The sequence below is a fragment of the Macaca nemestrina genome, chromosome 1, assembly GCF_043159975.1.
Source record: "Macaca nemestrina isolate mMacNem1 chromosome 1, mMacNem.hap1, whole genome shotgun sequence".
Classification (NCBI taxonomy): Eukaryota; Metazoa; Chordata; class Mammalia; order Primates; family Cercopithecidae; genus Macaca; species Macaca nemestrina.
Genome location: NC_092125.1, coordinates 63,259,911 through 63,287,333, shown reverse-complemented (window position 1 = coordinate 63,287,333; position 27,423 = coordinate 63,259,911). Strand labels below are relative to the sequence as shown.

Sequence of the window (27,423 nt, the reverse complement as noted above, 5' to 3'; positions counted from 1 at the left end):
AGAAGACACAGAGAGATTATTTTGGTATACAGTGTAATTTATATTCAATAAAAGTATTACAAGTGATAAAGAACCTTTAGGAAATAATTTGGATACCTGGCTATTGTTGTCTCTATTCTTGTATTTGTTTCAATTTTTAGGAAGCTGATGGAACTTTGGATTGTATCAGCATGGCTTTGACTTGCACCTTTAACAGGTGGGGCACACTGCTTGCAGTTGGCTGTAATGATGGCCGAATTGTCATCTGGGATTTCTTGACAAGAGGCATTGCTAAAATAATTAGTGCACACATCCATCCAGTGTGTTCTTTATGGTAAGACATTTTTAAATTAATATTTAAATATGAGTTAGGAGAATGAATGATGACTACATATTTGCAAATCTCATTGTGGATATTTTAATACTTAGATTTTAAAATATTCAGCCATTAGTAATACAGTTTATCATGGTTTTTGTAGATCCTGAGTCCATGCTGTCCTTGAAGCACCTTTCTTGGGAGAAATTCATTGTATTATGGATCTGTGTCAGGTGCTGAGAATATCTCAATACTGAAATGAGATATTTTCAGATTGTAATTGTAGTATAATTGTGTTAGAATAAAAAATCTCGGTTAGGACAGAAGCTTGGAAGTCATCGAGTCCAATTTTGTCCAGGTTATTGAATTTCAGTAATTTTAGTGATCACAAGTGTGACTATTCCTTCAATGAAATATAGTTATTAAGGTTTTATAGCAAATGTAAAAACAATTGAAATCTGCTGTTACATGAATTCCCATTGATTTCACTCTTACTCTCTGAAACTATTTGCTTCAGAAAATTTTATTTTGGGGCAGCATTTTTTTTAAATGAACTTGGGGCCAAAAAAAAGGACGTAATCTGATCAAAGTTAAGTCTATCTCCTTTTGTCTAAATGGTATTATAAAGCATTGGATTGGGAGGAGGCTTGAATCACAGTAAAGTTTGGCCAGTAATGTACTGGTGACTTGGGCCAAAACTTTTCTCTTATATCTAATAATCCAGGAAGCACTGGCCTGGATCTCTTAGGTTCCTTCCACCGCCTTTCTGTTTCTTTTTTGTTGTATTCTTGCAATAAAGATACAGGCATGGTGGCTCATGCCTGTAATTTGAGCACTTTGGGAGGCTGAGGCAGGTAGGTGACTTGAGGTCTGGAGTTCGAGACTGGCCTGACCAACATGGTGAAACCCCATCTCTACTAAAAATAAATAAATTAGCCAGGCACAGTGGCGGGTGCCTGTAATCCCAGCCACTTGGGAGACGGAGGCAAGAGAATTGCTTGAACCCCGGAGGCAGAGGTTGCAGTGAGCTGAGATCCACTGTACTCCAGACTGGGTGACAGAGTAAGACTCCGTTTCAAAAAAAAAGATTTAAATAGATACACATATTTTTAACAGTTTTAAGAGGTAGGGGTGTGTGTGTGTGTGTGTGTGTGTGTGTGTGTGTGTGTGTGTGTATGTGTGTATGTATGTGTTTCACATAATATAAAATTTAGAGTGTACAATTCACAGGTTTTTATATATTCAGAGTTGTGCAACCATCATCATAATATAATTTTAGAACTGGCTAGATGCATTGGCTCATGCCTGTAATCCCAGAGCTTTGGGAGGCTGAGATGAGAGGATTCCTTGAGCCCAGGAGACCAACACAGTGAGACCTTATCTCTACAAAAAGTAAAAAAATTAGCTGCGTGTGTGGTGCACGTCTGTAGTCCTGGCTACTTAGGAGGCTGAAGTGGGAGAATCACTTGAGCCCAGGAGTTCTAGGCTGTAATGAGCCATGATTGTGCCACTGCACTCCAGTGCCTGGGTGACAATAAACCTTGTCTCTTAAAAAAAAAAAAGAACTCTTACCTATTAAAAATACGTGTGTTTTTATTATATAGTAATATATACTTATTCTAGAAAATCATGGAAAATAAAACAGAAATAACTAGTCTTTTCTGTAGACCTCCTAACCAGATACTACTACTTTCTATGTATAGATTTTTGTTGTTGTTGTTGTTTCTGAGACAGGGTCTTGCTCTGTGGCCCAGGCAGGAGTGCAGTGGCTAGTCACAGGCATGATCACAGTTCACTGCAACCTTGAAATCCCAGGCTCAAGTGATCCTCCTGAGTAACTAGGTCTACAGATGTGCGCCACCATGCCTGGCTAATTTAAAAAATTTTTTTATAGAGACAAGGTCTTGCTATGTTGCTTAGGCTTGTCTTGAACTCCTGGCTTCAATCGATCCTCCCACCTCAGCCTCCCAAAGTGCTGGGATTACAGTTGTGAGCCACCATGTCTGCTCAGTTTCTAGATAATTTTTTAAAGCATAGTTTGTAATTGTGCTATGTTCTATATTTTACTTTTCCCTCCTAATACTGTCTAGACATTTTTCTGCTTGAGTAGCCTTTAACAACTTTTTAAATGACTGTGTATTGTCTGATAAACCATAATTTACTTAACCATTTTCTGTTTTTTTTTTTCCTCGATTACGTAATGTTTAGTGAATGTCTTTGTGCCATAGTTTTTCTTATATATTCATTCATTCATTCAGTAGGTGTTGACCATGAGTTGTGTACCAGGTGCTGTGTTAGGCTCTGGGAACACAAAAACAAATGAGAAATTCTTGATGATTAGTGGGAGGTGGATTTGTATACAGGTGCATGTACTAAAGCTTTGTATGTACTATACAATAACTATATTTAAGATTTAGTGGAGATGAAAGCACAAAGAAGGAAGTTATCAATTGTACTGGAGGGGACTAACGGTCAGAAAAGCTGTCATAGATGAGATAATTTATAACTTTATTTTATTTTATTTTTTTGAGATAGAGTCTTGCTCTGTCACCCAGGCTGGAGTGCAATGGTGCGATCTTGGCTCACTGCAACCTCCTGGGTTCAGGCAATTCTGCCTCAGCCTCCCGAGTAGCTGGAATTAACAGGTGCACACCACCATGCCTGGCTAATTTTTTTATTTTTGGTAGAGACAGGGTTTCGCCATGCTGGCCAGACTGGTCTTGAACTACTGACCTAAGGTGATCTGCTCTCCTTGGCCTCCCAAAGTGCTGGGATTGCAGGTGTGAGCCGCCACGCCCAGCCAGATAATTTATAACTTTAAATTTGTATGTTAAGTAGATGTTTGCCAGATATATTCCAAGCAGAGGGCACTGCACAGGCAAAGGCATATCAGCTTGAAACAAGTATGGTACGATAGCGAACTACAGGTATCAGGATAGCTGGGTTGTGGTATGGGAAATATGATATGACAAGAGCCAAGGTAAACCAAGGTCCTCATGGAGAACCTCTCTGCCAGACTCATGAATTTGAACCATAGCTTGTATGTACTGTGAAGTCATTAAGAGATTTTGGCAGGAAAGTAACATGATGAGCTTTTATTTTAAAAAGAACTTCAGAGCATCAGGTAGAAAAGAGATTGAAGGGGCAACAGTGAGTGGACATAGGAGAACTGCTGTGATGTAGGCTAGAGACGATGAGTGTTGCAGTAAGAAAGGAGCCAAGTTAGACAGATGTAGAAATGGTAGAAATAAGAGGACTTAGTCATTAATTCGATTGTAGTGAGTGAAATGGAAAAGTTAAGATGATTCTTAGGTTTCTGGCTTGGTTGAAGATACTCATTAATGGAAGATTAGAGGGGGAAGTGGTGAGTTTGAGATTATTATAGTTGCATGTCTCCCGTTATTTTCATGTTAGTTTTTTGCAAATATTTGTGTTAAGAGTATCTTCCCTTAAGATGGTAAGTGCTGTGAGAATATGAACCTTGTGTACCATTTCACTGCTATGTTCTCAGCTTCTAGCATTGTACCTGATACACAGTAGCCATTCAGATAGTTGTTGGATGAATGGGAGATGTCCCAAAAAGCATCTGAGATGCCCAATGGGCATTTGGTCTATGATTTCTCATTACAGTAGACTTCCAGAAGTGTGTTATTAGTCAGACAAAGGATATAAAGTGAGAGATTTTTCAACCGCTCCCTCCAACATTTTTAACATTTTAAAATCACAAAACCTATACTTGATAATTTAAAAGTTGTTGTGTGTTTTTTTTTTTTTTTTTTTTTTTTTTTTTTTTGAGACAGAGTCTTGCTCTGTTGCCCATGCTGGAGTGCAGTGGTGCAATCTTGGCTCACTGCAACCTACGCCTCCCAGTTTCAAGTGATTCTCCTACCTCAGCCTCCTGAGTAGCTGGGATTACAGAAGCATGCCACCACACCCGGCTAAGTTTTGTATTTCACCATGTTGGCCAGGCTGGTCTCGACCTCCTGATCTCAGGTAATCTGCCCTCCTTGGCCTCCCAAAGTGCTGAGATTACAGGCGTGAGCCACTGCACCTGGCCATTAAAAATATTAATATGCAAAGTACAAAATGAAAGCCCTTTGTCTACTTCTTGGGGTAACCGCTGTTAAAGAGTGTGGAATATATCCTGTCTATAAGATATCTATATCTTTATATGTGGAAAAAATACATATATCCACATAATAGTTTTTAAACAAAAATAAATATATTTTGTTCTGTAGCTTGCTTTTTCACTTACCATATAGTGGATATTTCTCTGTGTCTCATTATTTTAAATAGTTGTGTCTATAGAGTATTGCATAGTATAGATGCATAATAGATTTAACTGTTCCTTATTTGAGCATATTAGGGAACAAATTTTACCAAGAGAAGTTTTGAGTAGGCCTGATAGCTAACTTCAACTATTAGTAAAGTTGATATATGAAAGAGAGAAAAAAATGGCCCAGGATGTAGAAGCAGAACTGGTAGGTACTGGCTGGGCGCAGTGGCTCATGCCTGTAATCCCAGCACTTTCGGAGGCCGAGGCTCACCAATCACTTGAGGTCAGGAGTTCGAGACCAGCCCCTACAACACAGTGAAACCCCGTCTCTACTAAAAATACAAAAATTAGTCAGGCATGGTGACGTGCGCCTGTAATCCCAGCTACTTGGGGGGCTGAAGCAGGAGAATCGCTTGAACCCGGCATGCGGAGGTTGAAGTGAGCTGAGATCTACCTGGGCTACAGAGTGAGACCCTGTCTAGAAAAAAAACCCCAAAAAACAAAACAGAATTAGTAGGTAGTGAACAGAAGTTAGGTATAGGGAAACAAAAGTTAACTCCAAGTAGAGAGGAGCTCCCAAGCAGAGGTGCTGTAGATGGGATTAACTGCCCAGGAGAGAGCTATCCGAGAGCTGTTCTTGCCTGAGCTTGCCACCCCCGTTTTTAGGATGCTGCAGAAGAAATTCAAGCACTGGATGGGGGCCATAGGTAGACTTTAGCACATTAGAATCAGTAAAGACCCATCTGTCTTTGGGAAAGAAGCTGTGAGAAAATGATAATTCCTAATTCTTGAGCTTATAGAATTTGGAATTGAAGAATAAATTATTTTTTTAGTTTTTACTTTTCTTTATAACTTAATTTTTAGTTAGATTTCCCTCCATTATGACAGAAATACAAGCTTGCTGTGAAAGAAAACAAAAATTATAGTGCAGTAGCAGTAGGTTTTTTTTTTTTGTAACTCACCCACCCCCTAGTACAGAAGAGTTTAGAGGGAAAACGGAATCATAGCTAACATTTTGTTCTATAGTCTATTTGTGCTAACAGGCCTATAAGAATAGCAACAAAACCTGTTCCTTTTTTCTCCTCACTCTCAGTCTTGTGCCATTCCCAGTAGACTTCTATTTTTGGGGGCTATTTCTTCTGCTGTTTAGCTTCATATTTCTAATATGTGTATTGCTTTTTCGTTAATTTCAGAAATTGAGTTTCCTGTTACAGTGTATTTGAATTTTAACTTACCCTTTACCCTCTCATCATCCACCCTTTTACCCTCCCATCATCATCATCATCATCCATCCAGCTATTGGCTTTTTTTGGTGCACCTTTGCATTTTAACACCTTTAGGCCTCTTCAGAGTTGACGTTCTTTAGAAGGACTCACTAATTGCCTGACTATAGATATTCTAGAGCCAGTAGAAGAGAGACACCAGAGTCCTTTTGTGTGCAGGCTTTAACTTAATCCCTCTATATTTATAACCTTAGCTTACCCCTGCCTTCCTGAGTCCTGAGTCCTGAGTCTGGGAATATATTTATTTTGTCTCTGATATAAATATTTTTTTTGAGCACTTATTATGTACCAGGCATTGAGTACTTATTATGTGCCAGGCTAAGAGTTTTTTATGTATTAATTTAAATTATCTCAACAGCCTTCTGCAGGTAGATACCATTTTTATTCATATGTTATAGATGAGGAAATTGAAGCCCATAAAACTTGAGTAACTTGCCTAAGATCACACAGCTAGGAGGTGGTAATGTCTAGGCTTGAGCAGAAGTCTGACTTTTGAGCCATGTTCTTAACCATGGAGATTATATTGCCTGCTGAGTTTCTCAATAGCATCTCCTCTTGATTTCTTTTTTTTTTTTTTTTTTTTTTTTTTTTCTTTTTTTCTTTTTTTTTTTTTGAGACGGAGTCCCGCTCTGTCACCCAGGCTGGAGTGCAGTGGCCAGATCTCAGCTCACTGCAAGCTCCGCCTCCCGGGTTCCCGCCATTCTCCTGCCTCAGCCTCCCGAGTAGCTGGGACCACAGGCGCCGCCACCTCGCCCGGCTAATTTTTTGTGTTTTTAGTAGAGACGGGGTTTCGCCGTGTTAGCCAGGATGGTCCTCTTGATTTCAAAACCTGGATAAAGTATAGGTTTTGGGTGACTTTTTTACTTGTTCTATTTTCTTTTTGTTTTTGTTTCCTGCCTTCCTATGGGCTACTTGGACAAGTTTTTAGAATTCCATTTTGCTTTATCTGTAGTGTTTTTGAGTGTATACCCTTGTGTAGCTTTAGTGGTTGCTAGGTTTTACATCATACATTTATAACTTACCACAGTCTACTGGTGATAAGTTGTATTGGTGAACATTTTACCAGTTCAAGTGAAGCGTAGAAACCTTACCTTCCTGTTGTCCCCTTGTCCTTTCTTGTATATAATTGTCTTAAATATTTGCTTTACGTACATTGAGACCCACATAAGACAGTGTTAAAATATGTGTTTCAAACATCAAAACTCAAGAAGAGAAAAAGTAATTTTTTTTTTTTTTTTTCTTTTTGAGATGGATTCTTGCTCTGTCACCCAGGCTGGAGTGCAGTGCCGTGATCTCGGCTCACTGCAACCTCTGCCTCCCAGGTTCAAGTGATTCTCTGACCTCAGCCTCCCGAGTTGCTGGGACTATAGGCGTACACTACTATGCCCAGCTAATTTTTGTATTTTTAGTAGAGATGGGGTTTCACCATGTTGGCCAGGATGGTCTTAATCTCTTGACCTCATGATCCACCTGCCTTGGCCTCCCAAAGGCTGGGATTACAGGCGTGAGCCACCGCACTCGCCCTTTTTTTTTTTTTTTTTTTTCGGAGACAGAGTTTTCGTTCTTGTTACCCAGGCTGGAGTACAATGGCGGGATCTCGGCTCACTGCAACCTCTGCCTCCTGGTTTCAAGCAGTTCTACAGCCTCAGGCTCCCAAGTAGCTGGGATTACAGGCATGTGCTACCATGCCTGGCTAATTTTTGTATTTTTAGTAGAGATGAGTTTTCACCATGTTGGCCAGGTTGGTCTCGAACTCCTGACCTCAGGTGATCTGCCTGCCTTGGCCTCCCAAAGTGCTGGGATTATAGGTGTGAGCCACCACACCAGGCTGAGAAAAAGTAATTTTATCTACCCATATATTTATAGTCTTCATTGTTCTTTCTTCCTTCCTGATGTTCTAAACCCTTCATTTAATCTTTTCTGAACATTAGGTAGCCAACTTTAGAGTATGTCTGCTAGCAACAAATGTCTCAGTTTACCTGTTTATTCCTGGGATGACAGTTCTTTTCTTTAGCGCTTGAAAAATGTGCCACTTCCTTCTGGCCTCCGTGGTTTCTGATGAGAAATCCCTTTTCATTCACGTTGTTGTTCCTCTATAGATAAGGCATCATTTTTCTCTTGCAGCTTTTGAGAGTTTTTCATTGTCTTTAGTTTTCAGAAGTTTGTATTTCTTGGAGTGGATTTCTTTAGGCTCATCCTAGTTGATGTTCTTGAATCTGTAGGTTTTATATCTCTTGCCAGATTTAGGAAAATTTCAGCCATTATATCTTCAAATACCTTAACATCCATGTCTGTATTCTCTCCTTCCAGGATTCTGATGACATGAATATTAGATCTTTTGTTATAGTTCTGAGGCTCTGTGTATGTGTATCTATACACACACACACACACACACACACATATATATGTATACACATATATACACACACAGACACATCATATATGTATGTCTGTTTTCTCTCTATTGAGATTGGGTAGTTTTTATTCCATCTTCCAGTTTGCTGATTCTTTCCCTTTTTTTCCTCCCTTGGCTGCTGAATTCATCTATTGAGTTTATTTCTGTTACTATATTTTTCAGTTCTAAAATTCCCATTTGATTCTTCTCTGTATCTTCTATTTCTTTGCTAAGATTTTCTGGATTTTTTTCCCCATCTGTTTCAGGCATGTTCATAATAGTTTGTTGAAGCATTTTTATGATGGCTACATTATAATCCTTGTCAGATAATTCTAACATTTATGTCATCTCTGTATTAGTGTCTATTGATTGTCTTTTCTTACTCAAGTTGAGATTTTCTTTGTTCTTGAGTTGACAAGTGATTTTCATTTGAAACCTGGGCATTTTGGGTATTATGAGACTGTAGATCTTATTTATTTTTTATTTTTTCTTGAGACAGTCTCACTCTGTTGCCCACGCTGGAGCTCAGTGGTGCCATCTTGGCTCACTGTAACCTCCGCCTCCCAGGTTAAAGCAATTCTCCTGCCTCGGCTTCCCGAGTATCTGGGACTACAGGCGCATACCACCATGCCTGGCTAATTTTTTGTATTTTTAGTAGACAACGGGGTTTCACCATATGGCCAGGCTGGTCTCAAACTTTTGGCCTCAAGTGATTTGCCTGCCTCAGTCTCCCAAAGTGCTGGGATTACAGGTGTGAGCCATTGCACCCGGCCTATAGATCTTATTTAAATCTTCTAGTTTAGCAGGCCTCCTCTGATACTGCACAGGGTAATGGAGTGTGCCATCTTGTTATTGCCAGAGGTGGGTGAAAGTCCAGGTTTCTTCTTACTTGGCCTCGTTACTGCTGGGGGGGATTGAAAGTTTAGGCTCTCTACTAGGTCTCTGCTGATAACATCCTGTCTGGGAAGGATAGAAGTTCCTTGTTCCTTCTCTCTGTGTGTCCTCTGACACCGTGGTGGTGCAACCTCATTACTGCTGGTGGTAATGCAAATCTGATTCCCTACTGAGCCTTCTTGGACACCACCCCAGTGAGGTGGGGAGGGTGCCTTGTTATAGCTGGATAAAGGTGAAGTCTAGGCTATCTGCTTGAACCTTGCTAAGAGGGGGATTTGCAGTTCTTTTCTGTGATGTTTGGCTGGAGTAGATTGGTTATTGTCTTGAAGTTTTCTGTCTTGCCAGGCTGTCCTTTTCTGGTCCCTTAGCTGGGGAAAGCAGACTCTTCTTGGGGATTTTTGTGTGTGTCCACTAGCATTACCAGGTTGTTGGCTTTTCCTTCACCCAGAACGGAGAAAATGAGGCAGAAAGAAAATTCCGGGATTTCACTGTTGTGTCATCCTTAAGATTCTGCAGTCTCTGGCTTGTCTGTCCTTTGTCTACCTTTCAGAACCCTTTTTGTCTCTTTTATATGTGATGTCCAGTGTGTTTATCTGTACTTAGCAGGAGGAATTAATTCTTTCTCAGTTTCTTTTAAAATTATTTTAAATAACAGATACTTACCATTTTTTTTGTTTTGTTTATACCATGATGGTGCAACTTCTGAGATAACTTCAGAAAGTTCAAATATATCAACCTTAAAGGCCAGCTGATTTTTAGACTCTTCTAAGATGTTTTTAATCTCTTATTTCACTGAGTCACTTTATAGTTTTATCTTGAAATATTATGAGCTTCCATTACTAGATAATAAAATGTCATGAAAACATTCTTATTTATTGCCTAGTTGGAAAAGCTTGTGGATTTTAGTATAAGTAGAACAAAACCAGAAACATTGTTGACCTGTGCAGTTGCAGTAGTGTGTGTGACTTACACAGTTTATTCCTGAGAGTGGTACGGTATACCTAGAATATGTGCTAAATTACCCCTGTTTTTCCTCAGCTGGAGCCGAGACGGCCATAAGCTCGTGAGTGCCTCCACTGATAACATAGTGTCACAGTGGGATGTTCTTTCAGGCGACTGTGACCAGAGGTTTCGATTCCCTTCACCCATCTTAAAAGTCCAGTATCATCCGCGAGATCAGTATGTCTAAGCTATTTCTCTCCTGGGGTGGGGTCTAATTCTATATGGATTATATGGAATGGGCTCATGATAATTTTAGTTATGGTTTTAGAAGGCAAATACGCATCTCTTCAAAACTTCTACATAAAATAATCTTTCTATCTAGGTTGGCTCTACTGAATACATTTCTTTCTTTCTTTCTTTTTCTTTTTCTTTTTTTTTTTTTTTTTGAGACAGGGTCCTGCTCTGTCACCCAGGTTGGAGTGCAGTGGTGCAATCTTGGCTCTCTGCAACCTCTGCCTCCCGGGTTCAAGATTCTCCTGCCTCAGCCTCTCGAGTAGCTGGGGCTGCAGGCACATGCCACCATGCCCAGCTAATTTTTGTATTTTTAGTAGAGACGGAGTTTCCCCATGTTGGCCAGGTTGGGCTCGAACTCCTGACCTCGTGATCTGCACACGCCGGCCTCCCAAAGTGCTGGGATTACAGGCGTGAGCCAGTGCACCTGGCCCTGAATACTTTTTTTTTTAATTTAAATTTTATTTTTTTAATTTTAATTTTTATTTTTTTGCGATGGAGTCTTGCTGCGATGCCCCGGCTGGAGTGCAATGGCGCAGTCCCAGCTTACTGCACCCTCCTCCTATTTTCAAGCGATTCTCCTGCCTCAGCCTCCCAAGTAGCTGGGATTACAGGCATAGGCACCACATCTGGGTAAGTTTTTGTATTTTTAGTAGAGATGCGGTTTCACCGTGTTGGCCAGGCTGGTCTCAAACTCCTGACCTCAAGTGATCTGCCCACCTCAGCCTCCCAAAGTGCTGGGATTACAGGTGTGAGCCACTGCGCCCGGTTTCTTATTTTTTTTTAAATGATTATGTGTTATTTCATCAAGACTAATTTTACTCAGAATTTTCCCTGTTATTAGACTTGTGGATTTTATGCTTTTTCACTGTTTCAAATTTGCTTGGGCTGGGCAAGTTAATCAGGGTATGGACAGGGATCAGGGAAAAGAACAGGGAATCAGCTTGCTGATACCAAAGCAACAGCCAACGTACTGTTCGTATTTTTAAACAGGAACAAGGTTCTCGTGTGTCCCATGAAATCTGCTCCTGTCATGTTGACCCTTTCAGATTCCAAACATGTTGTTCTGCCGGTGGATGATGACTCCGATTTGAACGTTGTGGCATCTTTTGATAGGCGAGGGGAATATATTTATACAGGAAACGCAAAAGGCAAGGTAAGCCTAAAAGCTGGCGTATCAGGCATCTTGTACACTGGCTCATTTAATGTTTACTTGTTTTGTTTCCTTTGAAAATTTTTTTATTCTTGGACTAAGCACAGTTCCTGCCTGCAGCAAATGTAGTCTAATTTTCCTCCATTGCTTAACAATAATTTTTGATCTTTGGATTTAGAGTGATAGAGATTATTTGACCTAGAAAAGCGTGGAAGGACCTTTACTGGATGCTAGTAATGAAGGGCCATTATGAAATTATAAAACTTCAATGTCATGTTATCAACTGGAACACTGCTGATCAAAATGTCTTAATATCTGGTTTTATAAAAGATTGTATAATTCAGGCAAACTTAACTTACAGTACTGAGACTTATTCTTCTTTTTCCTTTTTGTTAACTTCTGACCTTGCCTTTTGGAATGTGTAGGCCCTTTTCTCTGGAATACATTGTAGAAGGTGTTTCTTCTGTGGAATAAGAAGTCAGGTCAGGTGACCTTTAAAGGTTCTTTTCATGCTTAGAGTAGTTCCACTGGGCATCTTGATTTATTTTTATTTTTATTTTTTGACTGGGGCACATGGGCTAGTATAATTTCATGGCTATTTTAGACAGGCACTTTTTGCTTTTTTTTTTTTTTTCTGAGATGGAGGCTCACTCTTGCCCAGGCTGGAGTGCAGTGTGTGATCTCAGTTCACTGCAACCTCCACCTCCTGGGTTCAAGCGATTCTGCTGCCTCAGCCTCTTGAGTAGCTGGGATTACTTCTGACTTTAAGTGATCTGTCCACCTCAGCCTCCCAAAGTGCTGTGATTACAGGTGTGAGCCACTGCACCCAGCCTTAGAAAGCCTTTTTTTTTTTTTTTTTTTTTTTTTTTGAGATAGAGTTTCGCTCTTGTTGCCCAGGCTGGAGTGCAGTGTGTGATCTCAGTTCACTGCAACCTCCACCTCCTGGGTTCAAGCGATTCTGCTGCCTCAGCCTCTTGAGTAGCTGGGATTACTTCTGACTTTAAGTGATCTGTCCACCTCAGCCTCCCAAAGTGCTGTGATTACAGGTGTGAGCCACTGCACCCAGCCTTAGAAAGCCTTTTTTTTTTTTTTTTTTTTTTTTTTTTGAGATAGAGTTTCGCTCTTGTTGCCCAGGCTGGAGTGCAATGGCATGATCTCGGCTCACCGCAACCTCTGCCTCCCGGCTTGAAGCGATTCTCAGTCTCAGACTCCCAAGTAGCTGGGATTACAGGCATTCACCACCATGCCTGGCTAATTTTGTATTTTTAGTAGAGTCGGGGTTTCTCCATGTTGATCAAGCTGGTCTTAAACTCCCAACCTCAGGTGATCCGCTTGCCTCGGCCTCCTAAAGTGCTGGGATTATAGGTGTAAGCCACCGCTCCCGACCTAGAAAGGTGATTTTTAAGAAATCGTGGTAAAATACAGCGTAAATTTTAGCATTTCAGCCATATTTAACTGTACAGTTCAGTGGTATTAATGTACATTCACTCTGTTGTGCAGTGATCACCATCCATCTTTAGAAGTCTTTCATCTTGTAAAACTGGAATTCTGTACCTATTGAATCATAATTTCCCATTCCCTGCTCTCTGCCAGCCCCTAAAAACACCCTTTGACCTTCTCTCTTTAAGAATTTGACTACTCCAGGTACCTCATATAAGGGGAATCATATAGTACTTGCCCTTTTGTGACTGGCTTATTTCACTTAGTTTAATGTCCTCAATTTCATCCATGTTGTAGCATGTGTCGGAATTTTCCTCCTTTTCAAGTCTCAATAATACTCCATTTTATGTATATATCACTTTTGTTTATATGGCTTATCTGTCAGTGGATACTTGGGTGGCTTCTGTATTTTGGCTATTGTGAATAATGCTAAACATAATATTTTAAGAATAAATTGGCCAGGCATGGTGGCTCATGCCTGTAATCCTAGCACTTCGGGAGGCCAAGGTAGGCAGATCACCTGAGGTTGGGAGTTTGAGACCAGCCTGACGAACATGGATAAACCCCGTCTCTACTAAAAATACAAAATTAGCCGGGCATGGTGGCACATGCCTGTAATCCCAGATACTCAGGAGGCTGAGGTGGGAGAATCGCTTGAACCCAGGAGGCAGAGGTTGTGGTGAGCTCAGATCGCACCATTGCACTCTAGCCTGGGCAACAAGAGTGAAACTCTGTCTCAAAAAAAAAAAAAGAAAAAAAAAGAATAGATTAAGACCTTGTCTTATTTAAGGAGGCAGAACAGCAATATCAGTTAATCAGGTTAAATATATGGAATAGAGACATTTACATTTTTACCCAGTCTTTATGCAGTATTAGAAACAAGCCAAATCTAATTACCGTTAGTTATCGGAACACTTACTTTTCTCCCCTCCTTTAAACTTTAGATTTTGGTCCTAAAAACGGATTCTCAGGATCTTGTTGCTTCCTTCAGAGTAACAACTGGAACAAGCAATACCACGGCCATTAAGTCAATTGAGTTTGCCCGGAAGGGGAGGTGAGTGAGATCTTACCTTTTTAGGGACAGTTTTAAGAGTGAGTAGAATGCAAAAATACATGGAAATTTGCAGTTTTCATGTATATTAAACTTCTTAAAAAAATGTACTTAAGGTTTTTAGAAACTTCTCTGGTTTTTGAGTTCATAAAATTTCCTGCAGTAGTTACATCTTCCTTATTTGGAGGTTGTCAGGCAGTTACTTTACAGAAAAATAAGTAAATGGTCAGTGCTTAGAACCAAAATGCCTGGCGTATAGTAAGCACTGGGTATATGATAACTATCATTATCATCAGAACTGATGTCATCAAATTCACATTGTAACTGAATATAGCCTATTTACCCTTTTAATTTTGGATGTTATTCTGATAAGGTTGGTTACCTAGTTAGAAGTCTTAGAATATATCAACAGAAATAAGAAATAGGTTGTCAGTAAGAGGTAATAGTCCTCCTATTTTGTTTAGGAACACCCATACATGACTTAGAGCAGGGGTCCCCAACCCCCGGACCATGGACCAGTATTGGCCTGTTAGGAACCGTGCCGCACAGCTGGAGGTGAACATTACCACCTGAGCTCTGCCTCCTGTCAGATCAGCAGCAACATTAGATTCTCACAGGAGCACGGACCCTATTTTGAACTGCACATGTGAGGGATCTAGGTTGTACGCTCCTTATGAGAATCTAATGTCTGATGATCTGAGGTGGAACAGTTTCATCCTGAAACCATAACCCTCCTGCCAGCCTGGTCCATGGAAAAATTGTCTTCCACAAAACCAGTTACTGGTGCCAAAAACGTTGGAGACAGCTGACTTAGAGGATATTAATGTTCAAAATTCTGTTGAATTAAGAAAAGGTTACAGTCAGTGAAGTCTGTAAGAAAGTGATGAAATAACTAATATTTTATACAGATTTCTAAGATTTTCAATGTCATTACAGTAAAAATGACATTTTAAAATGACATATTTAGTTTATTACCTCATTTAGAAGAGTATATGTAAAACAGGCCAGAGGAATGAAGTATTTATATCCATTTCACTGTAAACTTGTGAATTTAGCAAGCTGGTTTCAGTAGAGAGGTCTTGGAACTTAGTTAATATTGACAGTTTGTATATTTTGGGTTTAGGGATACACAGGAAGTATAAAACATACTCCCACTTCAAATTATATTTTGGTTTGGGAGATGACAAGTAGATACATAAATATTCTAGTCTGTTACTTAGATTTTCCCTCAATTCTTCACCAGTTTATTAGTCGTCTTGTACTAAGGAACAGATTTCTGACCTCTGGTGTTGATATTTTTATCCTTCCTGTAGTTGCTTTTTAATTAACACAGCAGATCGAATAATCAGAGTTTATGATGGCAGAGAAATCTTAACATGTGGAAGAGATGGAGAGCCTGAACCTATGCAGAAATTGCAGGATTTGGTGAATAGGTATGTATCACAGCCTAGAAGAATATGTGATCATTCATGACCTGGGCTTGAGTTCCAGCTCTCCTTGGTACTTTCCTTGTCCTTTAGGACCCCATGGAAGAAATGTTGTTTCTCTGGGGATGGGGAATACATCGTGGCAGGTTCTGCGCGACAGCACGCCCTGTACATCTGGGAGAAGAGCATTGGCAACCTGGTGAAAATTCTCCATGGGACGAGAGGAGAACTCCTCTTGGATGTAGCTGTGAGTACCTTAGGACATTGCTCTTGTTAGTCACATAATCTAAAAAATCTGGAATCTGTTCTTAACAATCTATTTTTCTTTCCTTCACTAAAACTTAGTGGCATCCTGTTCGACCCATCATAGCATCCATCTCCAGTGGAGTGGTATCTATCTGGGCACAGAATCAAGTAGTAAGTATTCTATTTTACTTGCTTTGAAACTAGATACCCTTCTTTTTATCAAAGAACCTTATACATAGGAAGCTAAAAATTACCTTATTTATTTTCTTTTGCGTATGATTCTCGCAACCTAAATTACATAGGTTCATTGCATCTAGTTGCACTTTATTTTGGTGGGAAGGTCTTGGTCCCAAGTTGGTTTTCTGGCTCTTTTCAGGGAGAAGCTCTAGTGAACTTTCTGTTGCTTTTTTCTATTATTTATTTGAGATACATTTTTCTTTTGCTTTTCTTACTTTCAGGTCAGTTTCTGTTTTATATCTTAATTTTACTTTGAACACCTTTAAATTACATTTGTAATCAGTGTACTTACAAGAAAATTTAACATTTTATCTCAAAATTCCTAAAATGAGCAAAGAAGGCAGTGACTCAAAAGAGCTACAGTTAATAACTTAGAACGTTTAAGATAGAAAATACCTAAGCTAGTAAAACTTACAGATACCCGTTTTTTTTCTTATCTGCGAAATTTAATCTAAGAATTGTGAATTCCTTTCATGCTCAGATCTTTCATTTTATCATTAATGTGTAGATTACAGATTATTGCTTTCACGTATAGTTAAGTAGTATATTTTGTTGTATAGGAAAACTGGAGTGCATTTGCACCAGACTTCAAAGAATTGGATGAAAATGTAGAATATGAAGAAAGGGAATCAGAGTTTGATATTGAAGATGAAGATAAGAGTGAGCCTGAGCAGACAGGTAATATTTCTCAATTGCAGACAGGATTTCCTAAAGGGAAAATGATTGCTTTACTTAATATTCTTCATTTGTGTTGTAAATTTATTTCAGCACTTCATCTAAAATGTCCCCTTTCCACCCCACTTTTTTTTTTTTTGAGACAGAGTTTCGCTCTTGTCGCCCAGGCTGGATGCAATGGTGTGATCTTGGCTGACTGCAACCTCCGCCTCCTGGGTTCAAGCGATTCTCCTGCCTCATCCTCCCGAGTAGCTGGGATTACAGGTGCTTGCCACCATGCCCGGCGAATTTTTTGTATTTTTAGTAGAGACGGAGTTTCACCATGTTGACCAGGCTGGTCTGGAACTCCTGACCTCAGGTGATCCACCCGCCTTGGCCTCCCAAAGTGCTGGCATTACAGACATGAGCCACTGTGCCTGGCCTATGAACCTGGCCTTCTTTTTCCTTTAAGCTTACACAATCTCCACGGTATTTGGAGAGCCCTAATTTATAAGGTGTTAACTAAGGGCTTATTTGGGTATTCCCAGGGCTCAAGCAGCTCTCTTAACATATCATTGTGTATTTCCTGATTAATTGCAGATGACTGAGGACATACATGCAGCACCTAGCAAAGAACTCACCATGCTAAGAGTGCTCAGCTTTTCCCGTGTATTCTGTCACTCTATCGGGAGAACCCGCTCCCGATGTTTAACGTGGGTTCTTTTCTATTTCCTAAGTGTCTCGGCTGGGTTGAGAAATAAAGGGAAAGAGCACAAAAGAGAGAAATTTAAAGCTGGGTGTCCAGGGGAGACATCACATGTCGGCAGGATCCGTGATGTCCCCCAAGCCATAAAACCAGCAAGTTTTCATTAGCAGTTTTCAAAAGGGGAGGGAGTGCATGAATGGGGTGTGGGTCACAGAGATCACATACTTCACAAGGTAATAAAATATCACAAAGCAAACGGAGGCAGGGCGAGATCACAGGACCACCGGATGAGGTGAAATTGAGGTGAAATTAAAATTGCTAATGAAGTTTCCGGCAGGCATTGTCATTGATAACGTCTTATCAGGAAACAGGGTTTGAGAGCAGATAACCTGTCTGACCACAATTTGTTAGGTGGGAATTTTCCTCGTCCTAATAAGCCTGGGAGCACTATAGGAGACCGGGGCTTATTTCATCCCTTTGGCTTCGACCATAAAAGATGTGGACTGGACGCCTTAAAAGGGCCCGTCTGTAGGCCTACCTTCAGGGTGCATTCTCTTTCTCAGGGATGTTCCTTGCTGAGAAAAAGAATTTAGCGGTATTTCTCCTATTTGCTCATGAAAGAGGAGAAATATAGCTCTGTTCCGTCCGGCTCACCGGTGGCCAGTTCAAAGTTACCTCTCTTGTTACCTGAACATCGCTGTTATCCTGTTCTTTTTTTAAGATGCCCAGATTTCATATTGTTAAAACACACGCGCTCTACAAACAATTTGTGCAGTTGATACAATCACAGGGTCCTGAGGCGACATTCATCCTCCTCAGCTTACAAAGAAGATGATGGGATTTAGAGATTAAAGTAAAGACAGGTATAGGAAATCACAAGGATATTCATTGGGGAAGTGATAAGTGTCCATGAAATCTTCACAATTTATGTTCAGAGATTACAGTAAAGACAGGTGTAAGAAATTATAAAAGTATTAATTTGGGGAACTAATAAATGTCCATGAAATCTTCACAATTTATGTTCTTCTGCCTCGGCTTCAGCCAGTCCCTCCGTTCAGGGTCCCTGACTTCCAACAACATCACTCCTTTGTCAGTAAGAGACGGGTCAAGAGCCTGGGCTCTGAAGTCAGAATGCCTTGGGCAAAATACTACTTAAACTGAATTTCCTCATCTGTAAAATAGGGATAATAATAGTACCTGCTTTTTAGGGTTGTGGGGAGTAAGTGAAATAATTTATGTAAAGCACTTAGTATATGCCTAGGCCATAATAAGCACTAAGATGTTAATTTCCATTACGATTATGACTGATTTTATCTCTTCTGAATTTCTAGATAGAAGCTCCTTAAGAATAAAGATTTGACGTTTTATCCCCATGGTGTCTAACACAGGGCTTTATAACATAGTAAGGTTTGTGTGGGTGAATGCTTAGGATGCTCAATTGGCACTGCCAGTGAGTAATTAATGCCACAGATTATTGACTCCTGAGACACTTGATGGTGCCAGGAATCAGGGGATTGGGAATGAGGTTGGTTTTCTAGTTTGAAAGTGCTGGTCTTCACTTTTGTGATATTAGATAACTTGCATGCCTAATGTGTTTTAGGAGGACCTCCAGGGAAGCAGAATGTTCTAGATTCTAGGGTTACCTTCTGTCAAACCTTCCCAGATTTCCACATAAATTGTTCCTCCTTCCCATATCCTGAGCACATTACACATACCATTACTGTATTAAATGGAAACTGTCTATCTGTCTCCCCAGTTAGACTCTGAACCTTTTACTGAAGAGCTGTTCCCAACTGTTTCTGGGTCATTGCACTATTTTCAGTGCCTAGCATAGGGTGGAAATTCAGCATATATTTGTTAAATGATTAAGTGAAGTGAACTGTTTGATTTTCCTCCTTTCTCTGTAATTTCAGCTTATGAAAACCTTGAAGCTGCAAATAAAAAGCAGTTTTTCACTTCTCAAACATCTCCTGTGTTTCTGTCCTGTCAGGGGCTGATGCTGCGGAAGATGAGGAAGTGGATGTCACCAGTGTGGACCCTATCGCTGCCTTCTGTAGCAGGTGAGCCGGCCCGAAAGGCTGGGCACCTTGGCTACTGCTGCTCCTGGTCTCTGGGGGAGCACTCCACAGTTCCCCGGGCTATCCCTTCAGTCCCGTCTGCTTATTAGCTAAAAGAGATCACTCGTTTGGTGTACAAGAAATCCAATGTAGCCTTTCTTCTCTAGTCCTATTTTCCCTTCACTTCTCCCTGATAGAGAATTTTAAGGAACCACAATAATTTATTTATCCTGTTTATCACCAATTTTATCAATTACATTGTCTGATTCTCTTTTTTTCATCTTGGCTTTCTTAAAGTTCTAGATCCATACCTGTTGCTTATGCTTAATATAGGTGATAGAGGAAGGGCTCATGGTTTAAGCAACTATCTCCTCTTTTTTCCAATCCCTTGTCTGATCCTGCTCCAAATAGTGATGAAGAGCTGGAAGATTCAAAGGCTCTATTGTATTTACCCATTGCCCCTGAGGTAGAAGACCCAGAAGAAAATCCTTACGGCCCCCCACCGGATGCAGTCCAAACCTCCTTGATGGATGAAGGGGCTAGTTCAGAGAAGAAGAGGCAGTCCTCAGCAGATGGGTCCCAGCCACCTAAGAAGAAGCCCAAAACAACCAATATAGAACTTCAAGGAGTACCAAATGATGGTAAGAGCTGCATCTTCTCCCTCTGGCCTGACAGATGCCGCTCTCTGCTCCCCAGCTCAATCTGGTAATTTCCTGTTTCAGCGATTTTACCTTAGAGGAATTTTCCCATGAGTCTATTTTATAGTGCTTTACAACTTTATAATGATTGCATCTGTGTTCACTTCTCTCTTAAAATGGAGAAAATCTGCCCTTCAGTACTTTGCCTAAAATGCTGCACTTTAATTCTTCTGACAGCCAGCTCAGAGTTTATTATACCATTCTTCTTTCAAATTTTTCCCCATAGAGTGGTTTTATTAGATATAAAGTACTAGTTAGACTTGGACAATCATTTCATCCTTCCTGCCACCTTTTATAGTCTGACTTGGGAATCCTTTATTATCATGTCTTGGGATAGGTAGGGGTGGATGGGGGTATGCGTTTACTATTGAGCATCCTCCTTCCTCTTCTATTTTTTTTTTTTTTTTTTTTTTTAGAGACAGGGTCTTGCTCTGTTGCCCAGGCTGCAGTGCAGTGGCGTGATCTTGGTTCACTGAAACCTCCACCTCCCAGGTTCAATCAATTCTTCTGCCTCAGCCTTCCGAGTAGCTGGGACTACAGGCATGCACCACCATGCCTGGCTAATTTTCGTATTTTTAGTAGAGATGGGGTTTTGCCGTTTTGGCCAGGCTGGTCTCGAACTCCGGACCTCAAGTGATCCGCCCGCCTCGGCCTCCCAAAGTGCTGGGATTACAGGTGTGAACCACCGCACCCGGCCCTTCCTCTTCTCTTTTAGCTAACTGCAGATCACATTTTGCAACTACATATTTTCCTGATGTTATTGATTTCTGTGTCTATTCTGTTTCAGACACTCTTTGGTATATATACCATTGCTGACTTTTACATCAACCCTGCAAGTTGTTTTACCTGCTTTTTAAAGGAGAAAATTTAGGCTGAGGTTATGTGTAAGAGGTTCTGTAACTTGCCTAAAGTCTCACAGGAAGTGGTGGAGTCAGGATTCTCATTCTAGTCTCTCTAATTCCAAAGCCCATTGTCTTTCTGCTCTCACACGCCTCTCTGTGTATGTGTGTGTGCGTGTATGTGTGTTCCTTCTTCTGGCTTGGTTTGATAGTATCAGTGCATCTTTCAGCTACTTGTTCAATTTAGAGTTACCGTGACTTGGCATGAACATTTTAGCCAGGGGTGTCCAATCTTTTGACTTCCCTGGGCCACATTGGAAGAATAATTGTCTTGGGCCACATATAAAATATACTAACAGTAATGATAACTGATGAGATTTTAAAAATTGCAAAAAAAACTCATAATGTTTTAAGAAAATTTATGAATTTGTGTTGGGCTACGTTCAAAGCTGTCCTGGGCCGCAGGTAGCCTGTGGGCCACAGGTTGCACAAACTTGATATAAGCCATGTGTGCCTTTTGACCAAGCAACTATCTCTTATTTAATGGCCACTGTTTTGTAGTCATACAAATAAGACAGACTTTTCTCTTTATAATTATTAATTGATCCGGGACGCAAAGCAACATTCTTTGCTCAAAAAAGTTGTGGTTGGGGTGATGGGACTGGTGTCATGTGGATTCCTTTCCATGCCTGTCTGTCCTACAGAAGTCCATCCACTACTGGGTGTGAAGGGGGATGGCAAATCCAAGAAGAAGCAAGCAGGCCGGCCTAAAGGATCAAAAGGTAAAGAGAAAGATTCTCCATTTAAACCGAAACTCTACAAAGGGGACAGAGGTTTACCTCTGGAAGGATCAGCGAAGGGTAAAGTGCAGGCGGAACTCAGCCAGCCCTTGACAGGTAAGGACACATTGGGAGCACTGTCTGGCTTGCTTCGTGGCCTTGCTTTGTATAGCCCTTGACTATATTTAACTGCAACATTTTTCCCCCTCCCTTCCTACCTTTTTCCCAGCAGCAGATAATCTCTAATTTTAAGCTGCTGCTAAGGGCAGGCTAAACCGGATTTAATTCAGTGGCTCTTAACCTTGGGTCTGTAAATAGTTTTCAAGAAGTGTACATTCCCCTGATGTTATATGCAAAATATTATGTGAATATTTTTCTGGGGAAGATGTCCATAGCTTTCATCAGATTCCTGTAGGAATTCATGACCCAAAAAAGGGTAAGAACCCCTGGCTTAATTCATTTCTTCATCCCTATTTGCTCTTAGGTTTTTTGTTTGTTTTGTCTCAAATAAAAGAGCCAGACAAGTAGCCAGAAATACAAGCTTGTTTTATATAGTCTTTGACTGGTTCACTGTAGCATCTTTTCTCTCCCTCTTCAGATTGTTCAAATCCCACAGGTAGTGCTTTCTCTCTCTTAGTAGTCCAGAAGCAATAATGAAATTGTTAGTAGTACCATCATGTTAAGGAAGAAGATGGGGTTTGTTTTGGTTTTTAATTTTTTTCCAGTATCTGAAAACAGGAGGAAATGACCAAAAAGACAGAAACTACAGTATCTGTGTAGCATCTTAACACCTAAGCCTTTTGATACATAATATTTGAGTTTTCTCACTTTTATATTACTGAGGGATTTTTATTGGGGGACAGTAAACAATTTCTGTTTCTTACCAAACATTTGTGAGCCTAGGCTAATTGGTCTCTTGTTTAGAAAATGTTAATCAAATTAGAATCCATTTCTGTGTAAACATTGGGCTTTGGAATTTTTTTTTTTTTTTTTGCTTTATATAGAAGTACTGCTTTAGTTAATACAGTATTCTCAATTTTTTTGTGGCTAGTTGGTAGACTCAAAGGTGGATTGATAACGTGTCAGTGGTTGTGTTCAGGCTCCCCCTGACTTTAAAATTTTTTTTTTTTTTTTTTTTTTTTTTTTTGAGACGGAGTCTCGCTCTGTCACCCAGGCTGGAGTGCAGTGGCCGGATCTCAGCTCACTGCAAGCTCCGCCTCCCGGGTTCACGCCATTCTCCTGCCTCAGCCTCCCGAGTAGCTGGGACTACAGGCGCCTGCCACCTCGCCCGGCTAAGTTTTTGTATTTTTAGTAGAGACGGGGTTTCACTGTGTTACCCAGGATGGTCTCGATCTCCTGACCTCGTGATCCGCCCGTCTCGGCCTCCCAAAGTGCTGGGATTACAGGCTTGAGCCACCGCGCCCGGCCTTAAAATTTTAATCTAAATGTGTTCAAATGTGATAAGGACTAGAGTGCAAAACAGAATTCTTTGTTTAATTTATAACTTACATGATTTAATCGTTGTCTGTAAACATGAATTCTCTTACAGAGAAGCTGAAATAGACTCAGTTATTCATCATTTTGAGTATTCTACCTCAAGTTTACTAGATTTTAGACTTTAGTTTTTGATAGCCCAACACCATACCACTGAGTACCAATATTTTTTTTCCGACAATATTTATGGTGGTGCACTGATGGTTACCACCTCCACATTCAACCCACCTAAGGCTGTGTTTGTGTATATATACATGTAATGCTGTGTGTGTGTATTTTTTTTTTGAGACGGAGTTTCACTCGTGTCCCCAGGCTGAATTGCAGTGGTGCGATCTCAGCTCACTGCAACCTCTGCCTCCGGGTTCAAGTGATTCTCTTGCCTCAGCTTCCTGAGTAGCTGGGATTACAGGTGTGTGCCACCATGCTCGGCTAATTTTGTATTTTTTTTTAGTAGAGATGGGGTTTCACTATGTTGGTCAGGCTGATCTTGAACTCCTGACCTCAAGTGATCCACCCACCTCGGCCTCCCAGAGTATTGCGATTACAGGCGTGAGCCATCACTCCCGGCATGTTTGTATATATTGTAAAGTAGCCTGGAGCAGTCATGTGGGCATTGCCAACAAAGATTGCAGACTGACTAGATGTAAGTAAAAACAGTCCTTCCAAGCCCACTTCTTGCACACACTGATGCCACTACAGAAGAAATGCAATTTAAAGTTTAAATAGATTTCCCTGGCCTGGAGAGCTAAAATGTTTTAAGGGTGATTTAAAATGTGGCCAAACATAATTAATTAAAACACTTTAGGACAGTCTTCTAGCTTCTTAAAACCTGTCTATCCCTAATCATGTGCTTTTCAGAAGGAAATGTATGGTAAATAAGGCTCACACCTGTAATTCTAGCAGTTTGGGAGGTTGAGGCGGGAGGATTTCTTGAGCCCAGGAGTTCAAGACCAGCCTGGGCAACATGGTGAGACCCCATCTATGTAAAAGGCAACCAAACAAACAAGAAAAAACCTTGAGCTGGGTGCAGTGGCTCATGCCTGTAATGCCAGCCCTTTGAGAGGCCAAGACAGGAGGATTGCTTGAGCCCAGGAGTTTGAGACCCGCCTGGGAACAAAATAATAAAAAAATTAGCCAGGCGTGGTGGTGCACACCTGTGGCCCACTTAGTAACATAGGAAGCTGAGGCAGGAGGATCGCTTGAGCCCAGGAGTTTGATATTGCAGTGAGCTGTGATCACGTCGCCGCACTCCAGCCTGGGCAACAGAGGGGGAGACCCTGTCTCAAACAAAAATAAAATCAGCCAGGCGCAATGACTCGTGCCTGTAATCCCAGCACTTTGGGAGGCTGAGGCGGTCAGAATGCTTGAGCCCAGGAATTCCAGACAAGCCTGGGCAACATAGTGAGACCCTGTCTCTACAAAAGAAAAAAATAAAAAAACAACCCAAAAACCTCAAAGGGGCATTGAGGTATAGTTCCAAGACTTCCACAGAAGGATTACGTCTGCCTTTATTGACCAGCTGCAGTGTGGTTTGGATCTTTGTGAAGGCTGAAAATTTTGGGGAGAGTGATGAAATTGGATATCACAGATAATTCCATTAAAAGTCTGTTTTAGGGCAACTTATTATGTTTTTATAAGGGATTGTTTGGGTGCGGGAAGGGCTTCATCCAGTAACGTGGTCGTCTTGGAGGGCCCTGAGCAGGCTGAGTTAGATTGGTACCTGCTGCTGATTTGCATGTGGCCTATCACGACCACCGAGGGAAACTCTGGCATTTGGAGCTCATATTCTTCCATACCTTGGAGATTTTCAGTAAAAGCCACTATATAGTCATTGTAGATTTCCCACCAGGTATTAAGAAAGGATATCTGATCCAAAACTTCTGAGGCCAAACCATCTTCAAAAATCACTCCAGTTTGATGGTTGTATGTGTAGATTCAAGGTTTTGGCCCCCTGCCCCATGGACAACTGCATTTGAGCCAAATCATTCGAAGGCAAGATTATAGTCATAGGCTGTGTTACTACCCAAGTTAGATGAATGACAACTGTTTGTTAATATCTGTAGTTGACCAGTTATTGTAGAAACTGTTCCTTAAACTGATTAGCCCTAACAAAGCTACCATAGTCTGTTGTCTGTTTTAACAGGAGAATATGCATTTCAAGGGAAAATTGGCAGACAGACCACTCTAGAGATAATCTGGCCATCTGGAATCTGGGGCTATAGAAAATTCTTTCCCGTCAAATAGCTTGTCAGTGTTGGCTAGCATTAGAGGGCCCACATTCATGCGAACATTTTTCTGTGTGAGGACCCAAAGTGAAGCTTGGTGAGGGTAACCCTGAGCTTGGGACTTTTTGGAAGGACCAGGCTAACATAGTCTGCACTATCTATCAAATGCTTCTTAGTTACTTTAAATACTCTCCAGAGGACAGTCCTGAGACCAGAAACTTGAGATGTGAGCAGAATCACCAGTTTCCTAGTTGTCTGTGATTGCTCAGGGATTGCCCAAGAACTAGGGCTCCTTGGCAGTAAACATCAGTAGTAAAGTGGGACAAAGGTGTGGTCGGTTACATACATGTTCTAAAGGCCTCATGGGATGGTAGACTTGAAGGGGTTGGTGCACACCTGGGTCTGTTGGAGATGGCAAGGGCCAAAGTGAGCAGAGGCGACACTTCTGGGAGTGGACAGGCACCATGCAGATTTCCCTGTCTTGGGCTGCGCTACACCACTGCCCTGGTGCCAGCCCATCACCCCAGGGCTCTGAACCACCTCCAAGTCACTTACTGAATCTGGATTTTTTTTTTTTAATGCTTGGTAGTTTTGTTTTCCTTTTTTCTCTTTTTCCTCTTTTTCTCTCCCCTCCCTCTTTTCCTTCTTTTTCTTCCTTTCCTTGTGAAGACTAATTTATGAATTAGTCTAGAATCGGGGTAGTCTTTCTCACTCTATGGGATGTTATTAGCTAACCAAGGTAGGGTTTGAAATCTTGATTCAGTGTTCTCTTAGGCCGACCTTGATTGGGCTGCTACTGGAAAGTACCAATAATAGCTGGTCATTTTGAGCTGAATTTTCCTACCTATTACATTCCTGGAGATTTCCTTTATGTTGCAGCTAAATAATATGTTTCCTTGGGGGCAGTTGCTGCGTCAGGTCTTTAAATTGGCTGGAGTCTTGGTATTGCTATTTCTGTGTATCTTATCTTGCTCATAGTACTGCTTGCTCTGGTTTTGATTTGTTGCCTGATGCCTCAACAAGCTTTTGTTTTGTTTGGTTTTTATTTATTTATTTTGTGTATTCAGAAGAACAAGGATGGTATGGAAACATGAGCTGCCCTCAGCTAACCAGTGTAAGGCAGCTCATTAGTCATCCTGAGTGCCCATTACTAATGCTGTTGATTAGTGATCAAACCACTTTCTCCTATTATGATTTAGGTTTGTTTAAAATGGCAATGTTGTATTCATTTTTAAACGATTACAACTAAATTGGTCAGGGTACCTGTGGGAATAGTTGTTAAAAATTGCCTTAAAGTGGTTAAGGCATGATATTGAGTCTTGTGGAGTGGATTTTTCTATCTCAGGAGGTTTTTTAAAGATCAATGCGGCCGGGTGCAGTGGCTCACGCTTGTAATCCCAGCACTTTGGGAGGCTGAGGCGGGCGGATCACTTGAGGACAAGAGTTCAAGACCAGCCTGGCCAACATGGTGAAACCCCATCTCTACTAAAAATACAAAACAATTAGCCAGGCATGGTGGTGGGCGCCTATAATCCCAGCTACTCAGGAGGCTGAGGCAGGAGAATCGTTGGAACCCAGGAGGTGGAGGTTGCAGTGAGCCAAGATCACGCCATTGCAATCCAGCCTGGGCAACAAGAGTGAAACTCTGTCTAAAAAAAAAAACAATGCAAGGAATTCATTGTGATTTATGTTGAGAGAGATCTGAAAAACCGGTGCTAAGTAAGCTTTTAATCTGACTGAACTATGAAAAGTTTAAATTTGATTTTTAACAGCATAACATTCAGTAGAAAGTTTGTATCTCATTGTAACTTCAGTATGTTCTCAGGCACATGTGAATATATTTTTATTGCCAGTTTTCATTTGTGCAGGAACTTTAAAAATCAAAGTTATATAAATGGGTACTTTTGTTTCATAATTTGAGCGATTATTTTTTAACCATTTTACCTTCAGGTGCTCTCTGCCATTCCAAATGACACCTGGGAGGATTTTTTTCACCTTCTTGTCTTTTTACACTTCCTAGTTAATATTTCACAGCAGCTCA

The 27,423-nt window shown here is 40.8% G+C and overlaps 1 protein-coding gene across 4 annotated transcripts in view; it reads left to right on the top strand.

Annotated features, from left to right (window-relative positions):
- LOC105484808 (RB binding protein 5, histone lysine methyltransferase complex subunit) overlaps positions 1-27,423 on the top strand; it is a 36,093-nt gene that overhangs the window by 7,170 nt on the left and 1,500 nt on the right. For 2 of the 4 annotated variants that reach the window (XM_011746806.3, XM_011746805.3), the window contains exons 3-13: positions 141-313; positions 10,182-10,322; positions 11,370-11,532; positions 13,914-14,023; positions 15,334-15,453; positions 15,541-15,694; positions 15,793-15,864; positions 16,491-16,608; positions 19,281-19,350; positions 19,759-19,988; positions 21,589-21,780. In XM_011746806.3, coding sequence (XP_011745108.1) covers positions 141-313; positions 10,182-10,322; positions 11,370-11,532; positions 13,914-14,023; positions 15,334-15,453; positions 15,541-15,694; positions 15,793-15,864; positions 16,491-16,608; positions 19,281-19,350; positions 19,759-19,988; positions 21,589-21,780 — 1,543 coding nt within the window. The remainder of the gene's footprint in view (positions 1-140; positions 314-10,181; positions 10,323-11,369; positions 11,533-13,913; positions 14,024-15,333; positions 15,454-15,540; positions 15,695-15,792; positions 15,865-16,490; positions 16,609-19,280; positions 19,351-19,758; positions 19,989-21,588; positions 21,781-27,423) is intronic. The other 2 variants (XM_011746808.3, XM_011746807.3) reach the window with 1 other exon arrangement.